The sequence below is a fragment of the Bombus bifarius genome, unplaced genomic scaffold (assembly GCF_011952205.1).
Source record: "Bombus bifarius isolate JDL3187 unplaced genomic scaffold, Bbif_JDL3187 scf7180000007971, whole genome shotgun sequence".
Taxonomy (NCBI): domain Eukaryota; kingdom Metazoa; phylum Arthropoda; class Insecta; order Hymenoptera; family Apidae; genus Bombus; species Bombus bifarius.
In genome coordinates, this window is record NW_022884357.1 from 530389 (window position 1) to 555907 (window position 25519).

Sequence of the window (25519 nt, forward strand, 5' to 3'; positions counted from 1 at the left end):
TCGGAAAGCGCGCGAAGCGCGGAGCATTTGGTCAAGGACGCGTATAAATCCGAACGAATCTCCACAGAGAACGCCGCTAATAAACTAAATTTTCAGATACGCTGACAACAGGTCTGTCTATATCGCGTGCTTCTCTCAGGCTATTTGAACGTTACGACAAGTTCTTTGGTTCTCTTTCAGCGCTTTGCGTAGGTAACAGGTAGTTGCGATCGCATCGCTTGAAATTATTTCAAGCACGTAAATACAATTTATAAGAAAATATGTTGGAACCTTGATATACAATTTTTGTAAATGAATCTGTGTTTTCGGGAGGAATGACTGAAAATTTGCAACGTGAAGATATCTAACAATATTATTTCTTCCATCAGACTGTACGCAAACTCGTAATGCCACAGTTTCAGAGGACACGTGAACGCGTTTACGATATACAGAGAAAGAAATCCATACGTTATCGTCCAAAGTAAACTTGGTCTCGAGCTGTAGCTAGGTCTTTACCCTTTTACACGAACAGCGAAGCACAACACGGCCGATAATCGATCCCCTGAACGTTCCACTTCAATCTCTCTTCGTTTAGCTGGGAAATGTTACGTAACGCGTCGACGATTGCTCTCGACCGGGCCACTTGATCCGCTTATCCATCAACGGGACGAGTCGTGACCAAGTTTCGTTCCGTCTATTAAGAATGTGAGCGGATGAGTTATTATCAGGCGACGGTGTACGACGGAGCGACCAGGAAAAGTCGATGGTCCTCGTTCCAACATTAACAACGTCGCAGTTTAGAAACCGGCAGCCACGAGCTTAGAAAGACGATGGATGGGAGTGTTATTAAAAGAACCCGGCCCGGGACATTTACCCCGATTCAAACAGAGTGGTCCGTCCTACTGTCGCTTCCAAGTAATTTGCTAAAGGCAAAGAGCACACCTTCGATCGGTCTACTTCCAGCTAGTTGGCTGTTACGTGAAGCCGTGGTTACGTAACAGACCGATTAGCTTATAGCCGGACAACGAACCGAACTACCCCTTTCGTTGAATCCCCTTTGAAACATAGCCCTGTTATTAACGCTGGTGTTTGTGCTTCGTGTATCGAACGGCCTACGAGAGAGAGAAAGAGAGAAAGAGAGAGACCTCGATACACACCGATATCGAAAGATCGATGGCATTTCCGTTTTGTGCATCCCTCGAGACTATATAGCTCTTTCTCTACCGCTATCACCACCACCGCCACCACCATCGACGGTTACCATCGTATCTGTGAAGGTAGTTCGTGCTTCGAAGAGGGTAGAGGCCAGTGGGACACACACCACACCTGTACAGCACCGGTATTCAGGTCATGCATCTCGGCCACTTAGAGTAGGTCACTACCTCCCTCGTTCGTCCCGACTCATCCCCCTACGCTTCTCCCTCTACCCCTCTCTACGCCCTCAACCTCTCTGTTATTCTCCTCTACTTTTTCTCTTTTTCCCTTGAAAATATCGTCGTTTTTTACTTCGTTTCTTCGTCTTCCTCCTTATTCCATAACCGGCGAACAAAGGGAGGCTTGCTCGTCGAGAGCAACGATTGCCATCGATTCTGGGTCGCGGTTAAACTCTCTAACGATGAACGATGCGTGTGTGCACGTTCTTTCGAATGTGTTGACTAGCACCAGCGAAAAGAACATTCAGACTTACGAACCGACGATAAACGTTGAATAAAATTTCTTGGAAGAATTCTTTATGCTATTTTGTTGTATCGAAACAAAGGGAAGACGTCTCCGATGTCATGGAGGAACCTGTTATCGCGATCTGCATGAGTAAATGTCGCGGTATTATTTTTAACCGGGCAAAACGAGCTTTATCCGTGGTAATCGGCTTACAATTGAAGCGATAGCTGGACATCGCGTAAATTAGAATTTTCAAGATAGTATGACCTAATTAATAAATTTCCCCTCAATTTGCGGCGGCACGCTGCGATCAGTTGCGTAAGATGTTTGATGCATCGATTAAAACGTATAATATACGATAAGCGGGCTGTAATTAGTGGCAGAAATCAGTCGGGTGATAGCGTGCACATTAATTTGGTTAGATACATGAGATTCGAATTTAAAAAGGATGACGCAACAATACATCAAGTAACTGTATTTAAATATGACGAATAAAAATAACAAAATAAATAGGGCTTATATCTTAAAATAACATCGAGTAATATAATTGAGGATTAGAATTTTTCATAAAGTGACCAGATTTTAAGTATAACTTTAATAACCTAGTAAATGTATCGATTTTCTTGATAACGATTTTGCGTTTGTAAAATATTATCCTAGAAGATACAGAAGTATGTTTAAAAAAAGAAGCAAGATAGATGATTCAAATATAGAATAAGAAAGCGACGACTTCTAACAGACTCATCGATTATCAGAAAGAATCTTTCCAAAATCCACCATCTGGCAGGTAAAATTCAACATATCCGATACATTTTCTAATTCAAATATCTTGTCTTCTTTTCTTTATAAAATTAGTATGACGCCGCGTCACTAAGTCTAACTCTAGTCTAAAACCTAGGCTCTAAGTCTAAAACTCTAGTGACAAAGACAAAACGATGGAAACGTTCTCTAATATATAACGTAAACCCGAAACGATGCGAGGTATGCAAAGCGATACAAGGAAGAAGGCGGAAGTCTCGCAGGAGCGATGCTGCTTCCGGTGCAACAACGCACCTGGAAAAGGGTGCACGGTGACGGCGCGAGACCTTGAAGGTACTCGAAACCGGGGCAGTGTCCCTGTCGCGGACCGTCGACCGTGTATACCGAGAGGCGAAGCCAGGTTGCCCTAGATCGGGGCTGGTGCGCCTTTAAACTCGGCGTTCACACCGGGCGAATCTAGAACAGAGGCCGACTGCTTCGATTCCCTCGAGTAAGCTTGTTCGTTACACCCGCCACATTTTCTACGAATCTCTATCAACGCTAGGAAGCAAGTATTCACCTCCGAGGCATTTCTCACCTTTTGTAATTAACGTTTCGAATCTCGTACCACGAGAATTTTAGCCAGACGATCGGGTTCAATGTGGAGAACGTTGGAGATCGATGTTTTATTTGCAAGGTTCCGCGCATTGGGCGATTTTTATCGGAACGAATCGAAGGTTTCTATGGAAGAAACCAAGGACGTGTTTACGGAGAGTATTCCATATTCGGAGTCCATGTTCGGAGAATATGGAGTCATACTTGAATAGCGGTGATTTTCATTGAAAGAGTTTTAATGGGAAATATAGAAAAAAGTACTCTTTCAAAGAGAATAGGGGAAATTGACTTTAAAGAATCGGAGAAAGGACGCGATGCTTGATTAAGATTTAATTTCAACCGTCCTTCGGACGATGATGCGTGATCCAATTTCACAGAATGATTGGAAAGATGCGTCTCTATCGGTTTCTAAAGAGTGTTTCACACGCTAGGGTTGACCGTGATCGATCATTTACTTGGAACTAAAAGGTAAAAATATTACCTCTGCCACCTATTCGAAGATCCGATGATCGTTCATCGCAAGATGGCAATCGAAAATCTGAGCTGTTTATATCGATGCACCGATCTTAAAGCACACCGTGGTAAATCTACAGCTGCGGAGAGTAAACGGTCGCGTAACGATAAGCGACCGTAAGGAGCTTCTGTGTGAGTTTGCGCGCGTAGCTGGTTGATACATCTTCTTCCGGTATTGTCAGGGAATTGTCTGTGTCAGGTCAATAAATATTATCTCCGGGCTTTCATCGAACGCGCGCCGTCTGCACGATTTTTACGAGCTTTGGAATTTCGATAACGCTACACTTCCTTTTCGTCCTCAAGCTTTAATATTTTCTACCTTTCCTTCCTCTCTCGAACAGGTCTTTCATCGAGCTGAAACGAAAGGCAGTAAACCAGGCTAGCAATACTCGAAGAAATGCTTCGTATAATTTACGAACAGTGAAAAGGACACGGGTTCTTATCGAGGAAAAATATACCGTATACTTTTTTAGCAGATTATTTAACTTCTCGTTTTTTATTAGGATGTGCGAGTAGTTGAAAAATTGTGGTTTTCTGGTTTCAAAATATTTTTCAACGGAGTATAATAGTTGGCTTATATGAAATTATGTTTGTCTCATAAAAAAATTATTTTCTCCTTAAAACGATCGCAACTATAGATCATTGATATTCATAAACATCGTAGATTCCAGTCGAAGATAAAATCTCGCTACGCCACAGTCGTCCCTTACGCTTGATAAACTCGATACGTATATGTGCATGAACATTTGTAATAGAATGTATCTTTGACAGCACTTGATGGATTAGTTGGGAAGAACAATACCTTTTGTGCATTTGCTGTATAGATTTAAACCGCCTACAGCATATCGAGCAAGAAAGAGTCTTAATTTTTTCTGATCTGAAAATCTCGAAGAACGCGGTATATACGGCGTATTGACCGAAATGGAAACGTAATGACAAACTTTTCATGGATTAAGAAACCACAAATATCAAATGGTAATGAACGAGGAATTGACATCGAGGAAAATTACTATAAATTGAAACTTTAATTAAAAGAGGTACGAGAGGCACTTTGATCTTCGTTAGAAGTATCTTTCATGATAAAGTATACATTCCTAGGATAATGTTTTAGACTAAAATTTAGAAAGGTTGCACGGTGGGAAAGAGAATCGAGAACCAGGGTGAGTAATGGTAATTCTTGGTTCGTTAAAGGGACGAAGAGGCTCATCAAGGGTAAGGAACACGGGCTAAATGAGACTCGTAGAGTCTAATAACGTTGGTCGAGCTGCGAAAGAAATATTCAAGGCAATAATCCGCTTTCGAGGAAAGCCAGGACTTTTAAGTGAAACGTACTTCGGTAATATTTCCTCCCTTCCTTCGACTGATTAATGATTTCATAGAAATCCTATAAGAAAGTGGCGAAGGACGTTCAGATTTAAGTAGTATAGGTTGTATATGCAGACTGTTTTAAGCCATTGAAATATTCTTGACGTTTTAATACGAAGGCTTCTCAACCGTATAAGAAAGTATTTTGTCTTTGAAACTTTCAGTTCTATCACAGGGGAATAAAACAAGCGTCGAAGTTTCCGATACCCGAAGGAATATCTTACTTTCGAATTTTTCAATGACATCGTAGTAAACTATGTAGGGTGTTTCAGTAGAATTCATGGTAAAAATTCGATTTTACTAGCAATTGTAATTTTTGTTACGAACGTAAAACTTTTAATTGGAATCGTTTTCAAGTCGATCGTGTTCCTTCGCTAGACAATTTTCTTAATCTCGAAGGAAATGGAAGGAATTTATCGATATTCACGAAAATCTCATATTAAAGGTGTTCGTTTCTGAAAATTAGGAAATTTTGTAACAAAACGACGATATACGCTCGATACCATTAACTAAATAAATAAAATACCATTGAGAAACTTAACGCGCTACATTGTGCTAGAATTTTTTATTATTTGTGACAAGAAACGAGAGTGCGATCGTGCGAATTGCGTGACTCGAAGCCCGCTGTATACGAATATCATATCCCCAATTTCCCTGAGAAGCGAAGGGATTAAGGTTTCGCACATGGCCTATGAAATTAAGCTGTAGATCGTCGATACACGCGAGGCTCATGTTAGAATTTTACGAGTAGTAAAAGCTTGGACCAGGGTGGAGGAAGCGATCGTAACCGGAGAACAGATTCAGCGGCTCGTAATTCATCGAAACGAGCCCCTATAGAGTGCGGGAGATGGCAATAAATTTACCTGGCGGCGGGGGAGGATCGCAATCATCCGTGAACCGTGGCTTAATGAAGCGGTCGCGATTTCAACCACAGTACGTTCTCCTCAGCTCGAGGAAAATGGCTGTATAGTTCTTGTACGAGGCACACCAGATATTCCGGTTCAGCTAAATACTCGAGGGAGATGCTCGTCGGACTTGCAGAGAATATCCTGCTCTTTTTTATCACGCGACTTTCTCTTTTCACGCTGAGACCGAGACTCATATAGCCGACGGTTGTGCCCTGTTCATTTCCAGCTTCTACTCGAACTAGTACGAATTAGCTTAGTCGTTTAAACAGAGAGATTCTGTGTAGGAGTTTTAATGGACCCTCGACTTTGCTGGAACTATATTCCAAGAAAAATTCCGTATGCCTATTTGAGCCTCGATACGATATAATAATCGATAATCGATAACTGATAAATGTAAAATATAATTGCTACTGGCTAAAAAGAAACTCATCTTTGACGATTTCCACGTTCTTTAACGAGTTAAGATACTTTATTCGATCTTCAAAAATGTTTATAAACTAACAACGTAACAAAATTTTCTATTAACGTACGATAAATCGTCCTTACGAATATCTACGTACAAGTCGCACTGATCGAATCGGCCAATCAGAGACATCCATTCGCTCGCTTTGCGAAAAACTTATTTCTGCGACATGTCATGCCCGTAACATGGTGAACGCTATCTGATCACCGAAAGGGTTAACAAATCAATCCTGTCAACACGTTAGATGCACATGTGTCCGACAGGATGGCATTCTAGTAGCGAGATACAAATGTCATTCGAGTTCGGTGTGTCGAAAGCGTTGACAAAGATTCTTCCAGACTGTCATAATGGAATTCACCGGGTGCATATAATGGTGATAGTGTCTAGATCGGACGATTCTGAAGCCTGTTTCCTCCACTTGTCTTCTCCTTTCTTCCATTTGCCCCTTCGTTCGTCGCTTTCATTCGAGCGGTAACGAGTCGAAAGTAGAACACTGCGACGGAATCGTTTTTATCCGAAACCTCTGCATATAAAGAATATATGTGTCTATGTACTTATCTCCGGCTACGACTTTTGTTCGAAAGAAGAAGCATGTACCAAGAAATCGATCTCAATTACGGATTAATTACGATGATACGTTTAGAACCGTACCAGATTCGTCTTTTGCTCTGGATACGATGAATTGGCGAAATGTTCGAAGATTTTCAGATAACGAGTTTCAAACTGGATTAATAAGTTTTTGCGTTGTCGCGAAATTGAAACGTGCAAACAGATATTTTATCGATGAAATATTTAAGACTCTTGTCTTCGTCCCTACGACCTCTTCGTTTGATTCGTTTCGTTAGTACGTTCGAGAAATCGTATGGAATGTTTTATAATTTACAGAGCGGAATCATTCTTTCAGGTGTGAGATCTAAGCAGAGAAACGTAAAACATTGCAATTAAAGTCGACGGTTATTTGACGGACGCATACATCTACGATTTAAATCAAACGAAATAAAAATAAATCAAAGAGCAAAAATATCTTTACAACCATTTTCTTAGATAGTTCCGAAAAAATCTTAATTTACATTTAACAAACACCCGAACGTTTTATTAATTTATTACTACCGAATATACAAAACACCAATATCCTGTAAATTTCCCAGATCACGATGCTTCGTAGAATTTTTGTCTGTACTACAGATTAGTGGTATGCAGATACATTCGAACCGGTCTGCGATGTGTCTCTATTTGCAGCCACTCTCCTGATTACGTGGACCGCTATTTACACTGCTCTCAACTGAGATTTTCAATGTCGAGAGGCTTATTCCTTCCACTATCGCGAATGTTCCGCGCAGAAAATCGAACCAAAGAAGTACGTAAACAATTTCCGTGCGTGGTGCAAGTAAAATATGTCGATAGAATCTTCATTCGTGAGACATTGGTTTTGGGGAAAAATATCGATATGTTAGCGCGCTATTTAGCCGAAGGATCACGATAATATATGTACAAGCAGAGTGTTGCGCAAACTCTTCGTTTGCGCCAGACATAAGAAGTTTGACAGTGTGCTGGTATTGGTGGTCGTTCGCACTAGGTCGATGGTAAAGTATGATGAAGTAACGTTGATTTTGTGGATAGAAATTACGCTATTCAAGTTTTTATAGGCATTTAAGATTTAGTGGTACCGATAGGTATCTATGAATATTACGCGAACACGTTTCATACCGATATCGAGCTTTCGCTGTAACGGTATTTTGCTACTTCTATTACCTTGCTCGTTCATTTTATCGTCGAGTCAAACTTTCCAAAAAATGTCTAATTTCTAGTAGGAAAATCAAAGAATAAATTTAAACCTATCGTTTTATATCGGCACAAATATATACATACATTGTAATGGAAATACACATCATCCGAGCTATGAGATTCGCAGGACTAAAATAGAAAATTCATAACTTTTGGCTGACAGTGTACTCTCAAAACAAACACGAAAGCTTACCAAGCTTAGGTTTATCGCCGATATTAATTCAGGCGTGGCTGCAAATTGCATTCTCGCCCCGACAGTAAATTGCGGTCCGACATATTGCCCATTTTCACGAGGGGACAAAACAGGAGTTCGTCGATTATCTCGTAAGTCTGTCGCCCAATAGGCGAGATCTGAAATGGCCACGCGAGCGAGCTTCGCACGAAACGAATGGCTCGAATAAGCGGCACTTTCGACCAGACCGATAATATCGTACGTGGATGGAAACAGCGTTGCATACGGGTTCCACTGTTCCATAGTCGACGCGAAAACTCTTTGGTGTCACGCGATGTTGCACACCGATTTCACTCTATTTTTCCTTCTCTTCCCCGTTCCTTTCTCAACCCCCCGACCGATGAAACGAAACCGGTTATAGGATTTGGGAGGACCGAATTTACGACTTTCGTGTGGCACCAACGTTCGCGTCGTCTATCGAACACAGTTCGATTATGGCGCACAGATTTCTCAGAGAATTATAGGACAGGTACCTCAGGCTCTTCGATTCTTCATCGTAGCTCGCGGTTTAGCTATAAAATATATCTTATTCTATAAGTTTCGCTTTGAAACACTTTATATCGGAGATTTATTTAGGTTTATAAACTTACATCCAAAATTAAAACACGTTATTTTCTAAAATGAGATGGCAATAAAGATTGTTAGTGTCTGAATGAAATTGCGCGTGAGATAAAGTGAAATCGTGCAAGCACCCTCGCCTTAGCGAGAGAATAGACTCGCGAGCAGGTAAATCCTGTCTCATTTTGTAGATTTTTTCGGCTGCCTTTCACGGTTGCCCCACGGTTCGCGGAGATTTCGTTTCAACCGTTGCTCGGTAGATCGAGGCCGCATGTTCGGTGTTCAGCCGCGCAGAAACGCTCACGAATTGATAAGTCGGCTCGCTCCGAATAAAATTAGACCGCGTGTACCGACTGACTCCAGTTAATTGAGTCACGTTACCGCTCAGAGTCCTGTTCCGTTCCGAGTTAAATCTGTAGCTCAAATGAAAGAAAACGCTGCTTTTTAGATCGGACAAGTTGCACAACCTGATAAACGAAGGGAAAGAAGGATTAGGTAAATGGGTTGGATGAATCATGATTAATATATATACATATATTTGTGTAATGGTCGATTTGACCTATTTCATTCATCCAAATATAAAATACCAAGCAAAATAAACAAATAATTCACTTGATAACTACATGAATAATGCTTCAAAGAGAAATGAATGGCTTATCAAAGTAAAGTAACGTATAATTCTTCCAAAATAACATCTAGCCAGGTATCGTTTAAATAATCATTTTCCAAACATGTATTTTACTCAAATGAAATATTTACCGAGTACCGAAGTCGTTCGATTGGACGAGTCGAATTAACTCGGATCTCTTTAGCGATTGAAATGTCCCTCGAGAGGACAGAAAAAGGAACGCGCACTGTCGTCGTTCCCTCGTTGTTAAATTGAAATTCAAACTAGTCGTCAGCTTGAACCCTTAAGGAGGCCCGGTTGAGTGGTCTTCGATCTCTCTCGCCAAGGGAGGAAAAACGACTTCGTCGAAGCTTTTCCGTCCGTTTCCACGTCTTCATCCCGTTCCGCCACCAGCTCGTACCGAAGAACCTCGTTCTTCCTTTTGCTTGTATTCGGCCCAGTTTCGAAATTTGTCACGTTTCTTCGAGAAAGGGTATTATTTCCGCCAGTAATGATTATTCTATTGTATGAGACGTAAATGAAACTTGGATCTGAAGTTTAGGAATCAATGGAGAGGATTGAATCCGTTAATGAATCTTAGATTTTAGAACAAATTACGACATACGACATGCAATTCGATATATCTGTAGTTTTTTAATCAACTTTGTTCCGTGCGCATCAAATATAGGACATTGTTATAATTATTTAACAACGAACGAGTGAAAGGTTGAACGTTTGTAGTAAAGAAAAAATTACACGAAAATGAGCCAACAATCCCCATTCACACCCTCGCGTAATATTCCATTCCCTATCCGATATTTCTTCCATTTCGTTAAAATCATTTCCTCGAGAAGGCATCGATTTTAATCAAGATCCCAGGACAAAAGCCGCTCTACGTAGACAAACTGGACAGACACTCGTCCGTTTTATATTTTCGGCAATATCTTTGTTTACGAGGGGAATCTCGCGTATCTCCGCAGGATGTTTGTCCGTAAAATACAACTCGCGTACACGTCGAAGCGTTTAAGGAAAAATCGCGAGACGTGAGTGCCACGATCAATAGAAATGGACTGAGGTGAAACCGAACAACCAGCGACACATAACGCGCGTTCTAGAACGCTTTTGTTAAGATTATATCGCCGGGATAACTGAATCGAAGCTGCGTACTGGGGCATAAACGGTACGTAGATACAATCTCCTTCTGAACTTCCTTGATCCCCATGATCGTCGTTTTCGGCAAACTTCCCGGTGGATAGGAGAACGGCTGTGCGGAAACTGTGGAGTTTGGCCAAGAAACTTGAATACCGATTGTGTTTTAGCGGTAGAACAATTCCGAGTTTTCATAATGGTTCCGCGATGTACTTGAACAATCAATGTGCGAAGAATAGTCAAAATAGTCTGGGGCAAAATTCAAACTGCAAAATGATAAGAGCGTGAACGTTGAACGACTGTTATTTATTCGATAAAAATATTCTAAATAGAAGGCAGTCGGTATAAATTAATGGGAAAATGTAACATTCACGTGCGAAAATAGAACGAGTGATTACAAAATAACGGCAGGACGTTATCTTGCGGACTCTACGTGCTGTTCAGAGGACTGGTCATTTAACAGCAGATCTTTTCGAAAGGGTTCTCGTAATTACGTTAGGCGTGTTTTTAATTGTACCGCACATTCTCGTTACCGTAATTGCGTACAAGAGTTTGTACGAGCAATTATTCCTGTCTCGTTCTTTCATTTTTGCGTAGGATGTAGCGTGTCTGTTTCAGATCTTTAAACTGACATACAGGTCGAACGATCACTTTCTACACGTTTCGCTTTTTCCTCTCGTTACGTTCGTTCCTTTATCAAGTTGCTCTCTTCCTTTTCAACTTCCTCCTTTGGACTAGCTAACCGCGTAATAATAACACCTGTCGCCGGAATTAAATAAACGTATGGTGGAATTAAAAACAAAGTACCGTGCAACGTTGAATTACATGTAAAAAAATTTGATGCGATAACCGACGATGATTGAAAATGGAAACAGATCTGAAACGATGGAAAGAATATAACGTCGCTGGCATAACGCAAAATAAATAAGGAAAATATTGAGAGATTGATCGATCGCAAGTGCTTGATGATATACTTTTATTAGATTCGATAATTGAGCGATCAGTGGGAGTGGGAGACAAAAGTTGTAAAAATTGGCATTCTATACATTCAAATCGGTTCGGTAAATTTAATCGAGCTCTTTGGAATTTTTTTTTAATATTCTAATATATCAATTATTATCTTTCTTTTTCTTTTTCCATATTCTCAAGAAATTTGATTTCTACGATTATATAAATTTACGTATCTGAAACTATACGAGCGTATTGTAGATTAGAAGATCACTGTCGCAGGATATAAATGTTTGCACATATTCAACAGCTGTATTTGTCTTTCCGATCCAATGGAATATTAAACAGGAACATTTGCGCAATGGAAGTACGTTTATTACAACTGTTTCAGAACATAAATTACATTGCATTGTTTCGAAAACACATTTTGTTTGTCAGAACAGATATACGTGCGAACGAAGTGAATATAAATACGAACGACTGAGTTTTTCGTAAGTGTTTCCTTGAACTTAATACCGTATTTGTATTTTAAGCGAGCTGGATTCTTCCAATCTTTTCTCCGTCGATCATATACATACATGTAACACGCGATAAATATTTTTTTTAGTCAAATATTTTGCTGCGAAGAAATTACGCGCAAGAACGATAGAGAACAATTTATCTTTTCCTTGCTACCCCGTAACAAAAGAAAAAGTAAAACTAATCGACCTAAAAAATGCATTAGATCTGCTATAAATAAATTTTAGGCGGACGTTTATAATAATAAGCATTAGATCAGATCAGTGTGAATAGATTACGAGCATGTGTATTCGCTTCGCGTATAATCTACTTGCTGTTCTGCACAGTTTTCGTCTGGTCCTCTTCATTCTTTTTATATTTCCCTTTTATATTTCCTACACGTATTGCATAATACCTTACAAAAGATAGCCAATTGGCAAACCGATAAGAAGAGTAAGAAGTTGTTTTAAACCAACCTTTAAAGACTGAGATGGAAGAAAGTCACGAATGCTTCGAGAAAATGTTCATCTTCGAGCTAGTCTCTGCGAGTTTATAAGAAAGAAAAGTTAGGAGAAAGGGGGCAATGTAACCAGATGTCTTAAAGTAAAAATATTCAAGTATCGAGTTTATCGTGCAAATACTTGGCGATAGAATTCCGAAGGTTATTCCTATGCAACAAGTTTCGATATAACAATAATTTCAATATAAAGTATCGATAGAACATTTGTCCGAATTACCAGGCAACAGGCTCGTAACTAAAGTTACGAGGGGAAAGATCCATTTTGCCTACGCGTTCGTTCTCCGGCGTTTGCCCGTTTATTTGACCGAGCTGGCCCCTTTTATCTCCGTGGAACGGTGCATACAGGTTCGGTGGAGGTGTCCACCAGAGCGTAGACGGTGAAAGTAAAATACGCGAAACGTAGAAACGCACGCGCATAGGAAACTAAGGTTCCAGGCGATCGGGAAATTTTCACATTTACCTACATAATTTACAGGCGTACATGACTTTGCCCTTTCGATCGAATCTGTTCCACCTCTTGCCTTCGAATCTATGGTGTTTCGTAGCCTTCTTCTTTCGTCTCCTATCTACCATAACGTACTTACGCTGAAGTCACACGAAACGGGGCGGATAACGTTAAACGCGCATTTTTCAATCTTCTCCAACTTGCCAAAATTTATGAAAAGAACAAGCTTTGCTAGCGAGGTAAGAAGTAAGGAAGTAATAAAGAGATAACGGCAAGAAATAACCAGGCTAAGGCTAAGGTAGGTAGAATGAAATGATACACGTAAGTAGAATGACAAGCTAATCGAAGCTACTGGAATTCGAGTAGGTAACTGGAAACCTTTGCCAGAGTGAATCTGTCATTTACTCGACTCGAAATATCCCTGCAATTCCTACGCCCATTTGATACGCTAATCAAGACATTCGGCTTCAATTAATTTGCCAGACTAAGTCATCCTATGTCCTTTTTCGCCGTATTCCACATGAAATTATGTTTTATATTTTTGGCGCCTTATTTCTCGATTCTACGAAACGAGGCATAGCAATTAGTCATTAGAATCGTCAACTAATGGAAGTACACGATCTCGCGTTAATCATTTTTCTAGGCCAGAGATCGTTCGCCAAATTACAAATCGCCTGCTGTTGCCGGTTCCGTTGTTTCCGACGGAGGTTAACAGTCTAATCGTTTTAATTTTCCGTTTGATCGGTGGCTCGCGTAATTGGGCGGAGAGATTTTGGACGGCGTGAAGAAGTGCAAACAAATTATGGATAGAGCATGATAATGTACAGACAGCAGCATCATCCGTTCAGCATCGGGCCAGAACAATCGGAATTCCGCGTACACCCGGGAAACGTGAGATTAATGTTCCACTGATTAAAAATTGCGAGTGTTCATAGAAATACGTTCTACTCGAATTTTGAATTAAAGTAAAATATATGGAGCTTCGGGAATCGTTCGGTTTCTCTTTCGTGATATTTAATTTTAATCGAGATTCGACCAAGTATTATTTTAGTTGAGACGCAATTTAAAACATTGATTCACTTTCAGAGAGAAATCAAATATTTAATATCGTGTCGTCCATTAACCACGCGACGCGATATGTTTGAATATTTATCAAAGTATATACACTAATAGATTGTTATCATTTATATTCACTCATTCGTTTGATCTTAATTACTGTTACAAATTGAAAACGGATATCGAATGCGATCAAACTTATTGCCCTTTGAACATTTTACGATAACAACGGTTAATCGCTGATTGATTTGAATAGACCGATCATCGATTACGTAATATCATATAAAATTGCAAATTAAATGGAGCAAAACAACGATATAAAGAGAAATATATTTCGAGCGTCGATCAGTTTCTTCTTTAGCCGATGGAAATGCTTGTTGGAAAAATAGTTGCTCTCAAAATTTCTTTCCCTTTCCTTTCTTGTTCGATCGATTTTTAATGGGCGAAACAAAGCTGCTACTGGCACGCTCGTTCGAATGCTAATTCGTTTATCTATCCATCCTTGGAGCAGGTAACGTGGCAGCAAAATTGATCAGTCAGATGGCTGCTTAAACGAGTGAAATCGAATGCTCGAACGAATCGAATACTTTCATTGACCAATAATTCATGACCAATAATTTGATTTCTTGCAATTGGCAATCTTTCTCGCGATAGTTCGTCATATCGATCTTTCGTGATTCTTACGAATGCGTAGAATGGAAACTATTCTAATAACCATAGCGAAAATATATAAAGGAATATTAATTCGCACAAAAGCGAAGGATTTGACGATTTAAAAATGTTTTAATAGCTAAAATAAAATAGTATCGTTAAGGCTACCGACAGTTTCATAAAACGTTAGCATAAAGCTGAACGCGTTACAGACTATGCTACACAATTTTACATATTAATTAAGTCATAACCAATATTTGAATATTCAAAAACGCAGCAAATGTTTTATATCGTTTGATTTTGATATTCCAAAGTATGTAGTGGTTATTTCAATATTCTAACGTAGTATCTCGTATAGCGAGTTAATTAAACGCTTTGATACCTCAAAGCGTAATAAATATCGCGTGAAACAAAGTGAAATACTCTATAGTAATTATCTTCTTATTTGAAACTATCAGAACGAATCAGAGATCGTTAATGCCACGAAAACATTTCATAAATCACTCGGTAAAGCGATACTTTGCGAAATATCATTATGACAACACGTTTCTGTTAAACAACGATCGTAATACCAATTAATAGAGCAAACACAAGTGAAACGGAAACAGAATCTTACAATCGTAAATTAGTCGCAATGGAAACGAGCTATGATATACGCTACGATACGCGCCGTGTATCTTAACATACGAGCAAAATGCTTTATAAAATACGAACACGTAACTCGAGGATGAATACGATGCAGAGAAATAACGAAACAAATTCCAGTAAACATTTGTCCGAATTGACCCTGTTTTCAAAGTTGCAATTGCTTCTTATGATTTTAAAAATTCCAGTTTCAAGGAGAAGAGATTCTTAGATATTCGCAGTCATAACGCTTCGCGTATCATGTATGATTTCTCTATTTATCGATTCTTTCATAATTCTTCCAGAATCGCTTTCTTTCTACTTCTTATCCCGTTTGTTGCATGTCGAAATTTTTATATAGACTCTTTATAGAAACTAACGGATCGTGGGGTGAAAGCGACCGCGACTGGTTTTTTTTTTACATAAAACATTACTCGAGGATATTTTAATTATCGTATCCTAAATAGTAGTTAATTTATTCTTAAAACAAGAATTAGAAGTTTGTCCTCCTACTTCAATTATCCTACCTAGATACACGTCTAACAAAACGTCTAACGAAACATTTACATATAATTTACATATAAGTAGGTACATGTCGTATAATTACACGTATACGTAATTATAATCTTTTTTCAGACCAATCGATTCCTTAAAACCAGTTTTCTCTCGATTTTTACTTACAGCGTCTTGTTCAAATATCACATTTGGTCGTTTTAATTCGCCAAATCACGGTATATATGCGCATATGTGTACGTAGAAACAAAAAGATACTATTATATAATAATATGAAACGAACAGCGTGGCAATTAAGACGCGTGTTGTAATAACCTTCTCTCCGATTGTATCTTGTAAACTGACCGTGGCTGTGGAGTTAGCCCCGTTACTCTAGCCAGCATTTATCGTTAATAGCCGATAATATCTCGCGTTAATCGCACGAGGAATGCGTAAAAAGTTGCCCCGTTTTTTCGCCGCGCATGAACATGTTCACAAAATTATTCACATTGCAAATTATGCTTGCTTCTGAATCGATCTTATAATTTACGAATTTCTTTCCTCTTATCCTCCACTTTGTTTTCACGTTTCTATTTATGTGCGCCTTAATTTTTTTTAGTGTCATAGAGTTACGTCGAAACGATTAATATATCATTTCAATCTTTTAGCAGATAATTAAGCCAATAATCGGTAAAATTTATAAATATGTATCTGCTTGAATAAATTGATCCATCTTTATTTATTTATTACATAAGCTCTTCGATATCATATTACTTTATTGCTGCTGCTCAATATTTTGTACCTACAAAAATATGAGATACTTGCACAAATATCCGCTGTCTAATTACGATAAAGCGGTGGCTGCGTCCCGTCGGTTTCTACTCCCGTGATACAGGCAGCATCCGTTTGAAATTCACGAACGAGACGAAAACAATACGTAGGAGTTCTTCGAGTTTGATACGATTCGGCCTTAGGTTTCGTGCGCTTGCATACAAGAGGTAAATTTATTCAATGGAAAAGTTGGAACACGTCAGATTGTCAGGATGCGATTGATAGCGAGTAAGCCCCGAATTTCGATGGATTTCGCGAAACTCTCAGGCCAGATTCGTTCTCGATTCCGCGACGGATGCACGTGACATTGCAGATTCGTTCCACGGAACTGCCACATCTTCGATATGTACGCAAGCCTGCGTCGATAATGGGCTTTCATACAAAGGCAAAACATGGCGTCTTTTCTGATACTTTTGCATTTTCCTTTCTTTCTTTTCTTTCTTCGAAGTATACTTTCGCGTTTTCTTTCTCCCATACGAATCCACCCGCGGCTCCCGGAAAGATAAAAAACAACGAACGTAATTTGTATTCTTTCCAATATTTGGGACTTCGGAAGCCACGCTGATCAACTTCGCTTTTGTCAATTTCATTACATACGTAAATACACGACCGATCTTTGATTCTCAACAAACGAACAACTCGCTTCTACGAATTCGTTTATCGCAAGAAGGTGACATAAAGAATAGAAAATATCGTCGTTTCATTTTTCTATTTTCCAATTTATGCATTTAATCAACGTGCAGGCGTATCTAAACCTACAAATATTTCTTGTATACATACGTATAATCATTATCGTACATTTATTATACGCCACTTAAAGCTCCTCATCTTCACCCTAATCAATTTCCAGAAAACCGTCTCTACGATGTTTCTCTCGTGTTCCTCGTATATTTTCACGCGTCAACGTAGCTTCTATCGGACAGCCAGCACGAAATTCCCCTGAGAAGCAGCACGTCATTCGCACAGCGAGGAAATCGGCGTGCAAAGAGCTAGTTCCTTTTTCCCGTCGAAACGGTTCGAATAGCAAGTCCTTTCAAGCTACGTCGATGCCGATTGTGTGGCCTTTTAGCGGCAGTCCAGCACCGAAAGTATTGTGTTGCGAAGTGAAGGGTAAGCGCGAGGCCTTATACATGAGAAAGGAACTTCCCGTAGGCCGTAGATCAAGCGTTGCGCGAGATAATTATTTATTCCATCGAACACGTAACCAGCTGATAATCGTGCACGCCGCCTGCGTCAAAAATCCAGGTCTGCGGAATAACGACACCTATTCCTACGTTTCACGTCCTCCCATTCGAACGTTGCTCGTATATCTCTCGCTTATTTCACGCTCCTTGACCAGACATCCGCTGAGGAAAAAATGGGACGTTGCACGAATATCACCCATCAGGGATCCAGACATCGAACCCGAAGGCGTACGAAAGACGTCGTCGCATCCTGCAATTAATATCCGATCAAAGCGGCACGCGTTCGATACGCCGTGACTCGAATTCATCTTGATGCAATGGCTCCGATTGGAGTTTGCGATATGGTACACTGAGTTTTACAGGGTAAATGTTATTCGATACGAGACATCCGATACGGTTGCACGAGTGTACCAGGTTGGTACAGTGGATGCGTTGTCCGTTTAAATAGAATTCTGAATACGCGCAGCTTTTTAAATTATCACGTATGCAACTCTTACGGTTAGTCGTAGACGTCCGTACTTTTCGTCGTCGTCAAAGACGCGCAATTTCTATTGTCATCTTCCTTTTCTTAACATCGTAAAAGATCATTTTTAAATCTTAAAAATACCTCCACTTTCCAAGAAACCATTTCATTTTGTTTAACGAAATTGTTCTATCTTCTATCCTTTTGAAGCTTTGGCTTGATCCGCGTTAAACACTCTTTATAATATACGCATAAACTTTTTAACGAACCCGCTACACCATCTTTTAATTTTAATATGAATTTTCTGTCAATTAGTTAATTACGCAGAACACGCGCAAAGAAAACGACTTCCAGAAGAAAACCTTTTATACAGTTTATTGCGATAATTATTGTAAAGGATGAAATTATGGAAACAACTGTTAATTAAAGCCCATCAGAACGACGCGGCGTCCGATAGTAGAATTCTTAATTAGATTCCTTCGCGAGCGAGCAGAGTTTGCGTGACGAAAAAAAAAATTTCATAAGAAAGTTACAAGAACGAAAGTAATCTGTTTTTGCCGCCATGATAACGAAATAAGAAGGAATTGCGAGAAGCTTTAAAACGACATGCAATTACTATACGACATTGCGCTGTATCCAACGCGCGGATACATACGTAAGTGCATATCTACTATTCGTTATTATGCAAGCGTTTTAACCGCTCTGCATTTACGTTTTTGAAACCAGTTTTCCCGGACAATTAACATCAAACGGCACATCCATGTAAATCACTGCAGACTTTGAAACGTGTTTCCACTTTGAGAACGATATTTCGCAAAACCACGCGAAGATGCAAAATTACTCTACGAAAGAATAAGACGAGGTATATTGTTTCAAGAGTAAGACTATTAGGAAGGAATCCTATGCTTTTGAAAGCGAAATATATCATTCGTTTTCGAAAAGTTGGAATAATTTCAACTAGGGTTAATATACAGAGAAATTGTTACTGAAAATCAAGGAATTCTTTCCTGTATCTGAAAACTTTCAAACGACAAATTATGATTATTTTAAAGTTTTACAATGTCCATTCACACTTTTATCAGAAAGAACAACTTTGCGACGCACATTTCTCTTTGCTTTCTTTCCTTTTCTCTCCAAAAAGAACGGAAGTCATTTTCGACGAAAAGTGCAGTTTTACTCGATCGTCTGACTTCGAACGATAAACGGTGAACTTGTGTTTCAGCATGGTTCCTGGGATGGTTCATGTGTAAAGCCGTCGCTTATATACAAGGCGTTTCCGTGGCGGCCTCTGTCTACAGCCTTGTTGCGGTTTCCTTGGACAGGTATGTACTACATGTACATTGAACTTTTCAAAGAATGATTTCATCCATGTTCGCCGACGCTCGCCTGACATTCGATATACAACGCATGGTTACTGTAAAAGTCGTTTTAATCTTCCCATTTTATCCTCGAACATTCATAGATTCTCTTTCGCGTAAAAAATAGTTTCCTTTGAAATTCATACATTTTCCTCTTTCTTTTTTCTCTCTCTTTCTCTTCAAAAAGTAAGCAGATCGAAAGATATGGAACACTGTTTCGTTGATGGTGCTTTTCTCAAAACCTTTCGACTGACAACGCTTTTACGAAGTACGGAACTACATTGTGTTCAGCGACGATCAGAGCGATAAAATTTCTCATCCATATTTCATCTTCGAAATGGAAGTATCCAAAGTCTATTGGTTCCGCGTCGGCACAACAAACTGCGATAAATTAATAGAATAACTCCCATTCGTTTTTCTGCCCCTCTTTCTATCGTAATAAATCAGAAGCAACTACTGACCAACCCTTATTGTTAGCTACGCGAACCGCTAAGAGATAGCATAAAAAAAAAGGAGGATGTTTTTATCCGAAATGAAGAACAAAGTGCTTCTCGAAATTTCCTGGAAATCGGATTCGCGTGTCTTAATAACGTGATCTTAATATAATAATGTCGTTTTAATGGCAACTCGCTTGAACACCGTTGGAAGTTCTGAAATCTATGTAACTCATCTACGAAATATTCATTCGTATGAATATAAAATACGAACTATGCGTTTAATGGCAACTCGCTTGAACACCGTTGGAAGTTCTGAAATCTATGTAACTCATCTACGAAATATTAATTCGTATGAATATAAAATATGAACTATGCGTTTGATGGCAAGCAACTAGTTTCAACGAAGGATTGCTCATTCCAGTCCCTCGTTTCTAACATCCGATTATGTCTTCTTTCTTCGCGAGAAGAAAAACTAAATAATCATCGGTTTCGATCGTGCGAAACACCTTGTTATCGAGACACCTTGCAGCTAGAAAAGAAAACAAGATAGAGAACGAATATATGGCATTGTCGCATGTATGTTGAGAAATCGCAGACGTCATTAACGCATATTCTTCCCTGACATATTTATTTCTCATTTACGTAGCCATGTGTAACAATTATAGGTTGGATTACGGGAGGTTACGCGTATGTTCGGCCGCGTACCTCCTAGTTATTATGACATTCTAGCTGCTCGTAATCGGTGTTTCCATTAACATCGTAATAAGAATGTATGACGAGAAATATAGCACCGAATGGCCACTCGTTATTTCTTAAGAAAGCGAAACCTTGAGTCTATAAAAACGAAAAATTCGGACCAACATTTTATAGACATTAAGATATTATCGGATTGGTGAAAATGTAACGTTTATTTCCAGAATGAGAACATAAATTTCTTTTATTTAATTTCTTGTACGAATCCATTGCTTTTTATAATCCTATTCTACCATTTCATAAGCTTTTTAATCCACCGAAAAAATTTTATTTGACACCGTTGTAAAAATAATCGATGATACAGTTCAGAAATTCTCGAAGAGCGGCATTCCAATCAGAAAATTAAGATATTTTCATTCGGTGGTTTAATAATTTTACGTTTTGACGTTAGAAGATAATCAGAAGAGTAGAAAGAAGTTTTCTGCTGTAACGGTAACGTTATTTCCTTTTAGCCTTTGTAAAAGATCCAACGTGTCGTAAATGCGTCTTATCCACTCATATGTTTACTGTCGAATCAAACTTTTAGGAATAGGGTAATGACACAGATTCTTTTACATTTCTCTTGTACAGAAAAATCAGGTCGAATGAGAATTCAAACCGAAGCTTTCAGACAAAGTCGAGAGCCGTGTCTCGTAAACATAATTCGAAGAAACGATGGAACTTTACGGCACACCCAGTACTTTTACCAGGAAAAAACGATTACCGAGATGCAGATATGAAAAAAGTGATAAAAAAATAGATTGTCCAAGTAATGAAATAATAGCAAATGTAAAAGAAGAAGTATACGAAACATATGACAGAATATTAATATTAATCGACGAACAGGATCTAGCTCTAGGGAGAGAAAGATTTCCATGATACGTATATTACAAAATTATTCCCATACACACATCGATAAGAAGAATAAAGCGAGCCTCTTTTACTCGATCTTTACATAATCTCGCCAACTACGATCCTCAATTACTTGATCATCCGATAAATTACCTACGCATGACGTTTATCATATGAAAAATCTTCAATCGGTTATAATTAGTCAGTATAGTTAATAGCAAATAGTATTGATAATATTAATAACAATAGAGATTAAATAATTTTATTCTTTATCTGTCGATATCTACATCTGAGATATTATAAAGGTAAAGCGAAGTAAAGAATTTCCGATCAATTTATTATTTATTATAAATATTTTCTGTAATCCTGTAAACTTCATCCATAATTGAATAAAATCGATCGACGACTCTTACCTCGGTGCCTTTATCGTTCTCCACGATCCCAATGGCCTGTTGCCAGCAGCAAGGAGATAGACAAAAGGAACGCCAGGCGTCTCGCGAATAGAATTTTTTTTTTTTTTAGACGCTCGAGGCCTCCTCTTTACATCTAAAACGAAACGTTTGGCATCGTTCGCGAATTCTGGTGACGTTCGCGAACCTTGCCAACGGTTTCGTGTCGTCTCTCGGCGACGTTTAAATTTTCCTTTCTTTGAAAACGCGAAGCACGCTGAGCGAAATTTTTCGAAGCAAAGCGAAGGAAGAAAGTGTGAGCCGTGTTTCGAAGCAGCCATTTTGTACTAACGATATTCAAACCGATATAAGTCTCGTAGTGTTGCAATAAAGATAATATACGCTTAACCGAAGCCAATAACCTGGACGAGTTTCACTTTTTTTCGCAAGATGTTAGATACGGTGAAGAGGGCAATGCGGATGGCATCGTTTGGTGAACGCACTTTGCGATTCAATTGCTTAACTCATGCACGCAATTGATGAAGGAAGTCGTTGTCTGGTTGAGTTTCTTTGGCGCTCGTTTGTTTGTCGCGATCATCGGGAAATGTTCGGAGAAGCTTTGATATACAAAGTGATCCAAACAAGACGCGACGCGGACGAGAAACGCCGCAGCGGCGGCGAATTAAAAGAACGAAAAAATACATATGTAGAATGTATTCTTCCTTTGTAAGGCGAAAGAACGTATCTCTGTTCTTGCAACGTCGCTCGTTCTAAGCCGGCTTAAAGCGTCACGAACTATAAATATCGACTTTGTTCTTTTTTAATTGAATAGTTTAAGCGGGTTAACTATCAAAATTCCCAGCTGGTAGATCGTACTTTGATATTATATGTGATATATACATGTATTATAGTTCTTTGTCTATAAGGGATAGTTTAAAAAATTCAAATCAGGCATTACAGTTACTCGAATTTTTAAAATCAACCACTCTAAACATTACGAAACTCGACCGACGATCTTATACGAGTCGCTAATAACCTATTATGATTATTACGACAACGAATGGCCAATTAAAGGAAAAGAAGAATTGCGATAAACGAGACACAAAAAAAGAAGAAATTTAAATTCGATTAAGAATACGTCGAATACCAAGGGAAGAAATGACTGGAGATCCAGTGAAATGCCCGATAAATGATTTTCTATCAATTTCACGTCAAACGACCTGACTGGTATCACGAAATAGTTTTACACGATCCTCGGAAGCGATCGATCTTACTGAAATTGCCTGGCAAAAGGGAGCATCCGTGACTCGGAATTGTCTTAGCCTTCGATCAACCCTCGGGCAGCGACGCATTACTCTCCCTACCTTCGTTCGCCCTCTTTTTCTTGCTTCTTGCTGCTGTTCTGTCTATAGAACGAACTGCCAACTACGAAAATACATACATCTTCCAGTCTTGTTCTCATATCCGCGCGAACATCTTCGACAGAAGCTGCAGCTGACCTATCGACCTGTGTAAATCCACTAACACGAATCCATCGTGGACTTCCTCCTCCTATGCCCACAAATTCACGTCTCGAGCAATTTCAAACGATATTATTACAGCTTGATATAGACGGCGGGGTTAAGATAGATTTGGAACACTCCCTTTGTCTTTTCAATGCTGCGACTAGGTTACGTAAGACACGTTGCTACGCTATAATGTAATCGTTGCTCGTACCAAAGAGATACGTTACTTACTCGAGAAAGAAAGGAAAGAATCGAAGATTTATGAAAGGTTCTTCATCTTGTTGCATCTAAAAATACACTACGGCAAACTGTATAGCATGTTTTACTTTCAATTTATTCTACAGTAACCTATAAAGTATCTGTAACTTATACAAATTTCTATAAGCATCGCATACGACTGTTACCGTTCCCTATCCTTTCTGCTTTCAAGATCTTGAAGATCTATAAAAATCGCTTCGATCGGTTTAATATTCGAGAATTTAAAATATAAAATACACCGAACGCTGAACAAAAATACTAGAAATAGAAATTATCTACGTATATACAAGTACTGCGCTGTTTGTACAGACAAGCTTGCCTTATTGCTGCCTTATTACTGGCTGCTTCGTTGAATCGTAGTGACAGATTAACGGATATTTATTGTTTATGCATTCAGGAAAAATTTTAACGTGCAAAAATGAATCGAACGCGTTTAAGTTACAAAAATGTATTACGTAATACTCGTTATGGTGATAGAATTTAATAATATTATAATCTACATAGTCTGGAAGATAGGATAGACGTCGGGATGCCTTTAAGCGGTATCGCATTTCACATTTGATATCGATAAGCAATCCAGCTCTTGTTCCATTTTATCAGTAAACCGGCCATTTCACCGTAAGTCAATCATATTTCGAACACAGACTTCCGCGTGGTTGACACACGACACCCGCCACACTTGTTACACGTCCAGAGACTCTGGTCTTTCACGCATAATAAAGAGAACAAATAACCCGCTCTTGATTACACGCGATTACATCACCAAGCGATCGAAGATCGAGAATTGGCAGTGATTCGTCGCGTAACAAAAGACGATGCCAGTTGGCGCGATTCCGCCGATGGTCCATCAATTTGAAACACTTTTCTAGTATAACGAAGCAAGGCTCTACTCCTATTAAATCTAACAAAAATAAGGTGGAAATTGGAACGTACTCTTAGGTGCGACTCCTTTTGATCGGAAATACTTTCCTTTAGTCGACATTAGACCTTGTATGAAGTAATGGGTGTGAAGTAGAATTTACGTCATATTACGAATTAAATGACTTCACGGTAATAAATGACCGTGAAAGATCGGTTTTTTCAGTGGACGGTCTGATAATTAAACAACTCGTATCCCGAATCTCAGGCACAAAAAAATTGAAACCTCAGTTTTTCTCCACTCACCTTCGACAAATTTAAAGTGTAATATGCCGATTTGTAACGGTATCTAATTTTCGAACCACGTAATAATATCGAAAGCTTATATCTCTACATTTCATAATTGAGAAAGGCTAATCGTATTAGACAGGTTGCAACGCCGTGTCAGATTTTCCTTGCGTATTTCTAGCCTTATTTAATATTGCGATAAAGCGACATGGAGAGCAGAAGCTGCTTCGAATCTTCCTTAAATATGGAATTCACGATTCCGACAATTTTTATATCACGTTTACCGAATTTAAATCGGTATAAGAAAGTTCCATGAGTATCGCGATCATGCATGACAATCGGTAACGTAGATTTGATATTTTCCGCGTGAATTTCTCCTTAATTCATAGCAAATTTATTCTTTCGTGTGATTGATAATGGACCATAGAATAAAACGAAAGTGGATTAGTGGAAGCTGTCGCTGTAGTATCGTTTTCTGTATTACACCCAGTGCTTTCAGCTAATTTTTATATTATCCACTTCCTTGGATATTTGGTTTGCTATTGGTTTTTGTACGAGA

The 25519-nt window shown here is 39.0% G+C and overlaps 1 protein-coding gene across 1 annotated transcript in view; it reads left to right on the forward strand.

Moving 5' to 3' along the window:
* LOC117214931 (neuropeptide SIFamide receptor-like) overlaps positions 1-25519 on the forward strand; it is a 62858-nt gene that overhangs the window by 20164 nt on the left and 17175 nt on the right. Inside the window, exon 2 of the mRNA XM_033461295.1 lies at positions 19506-19605. Coding sequence (XP_033317186.1) covers positions 19506-19605 — 100 coding nt within the window. The remainder of the gene's footprint in view (positions 1-19505; positions 19606-25519) is intronic.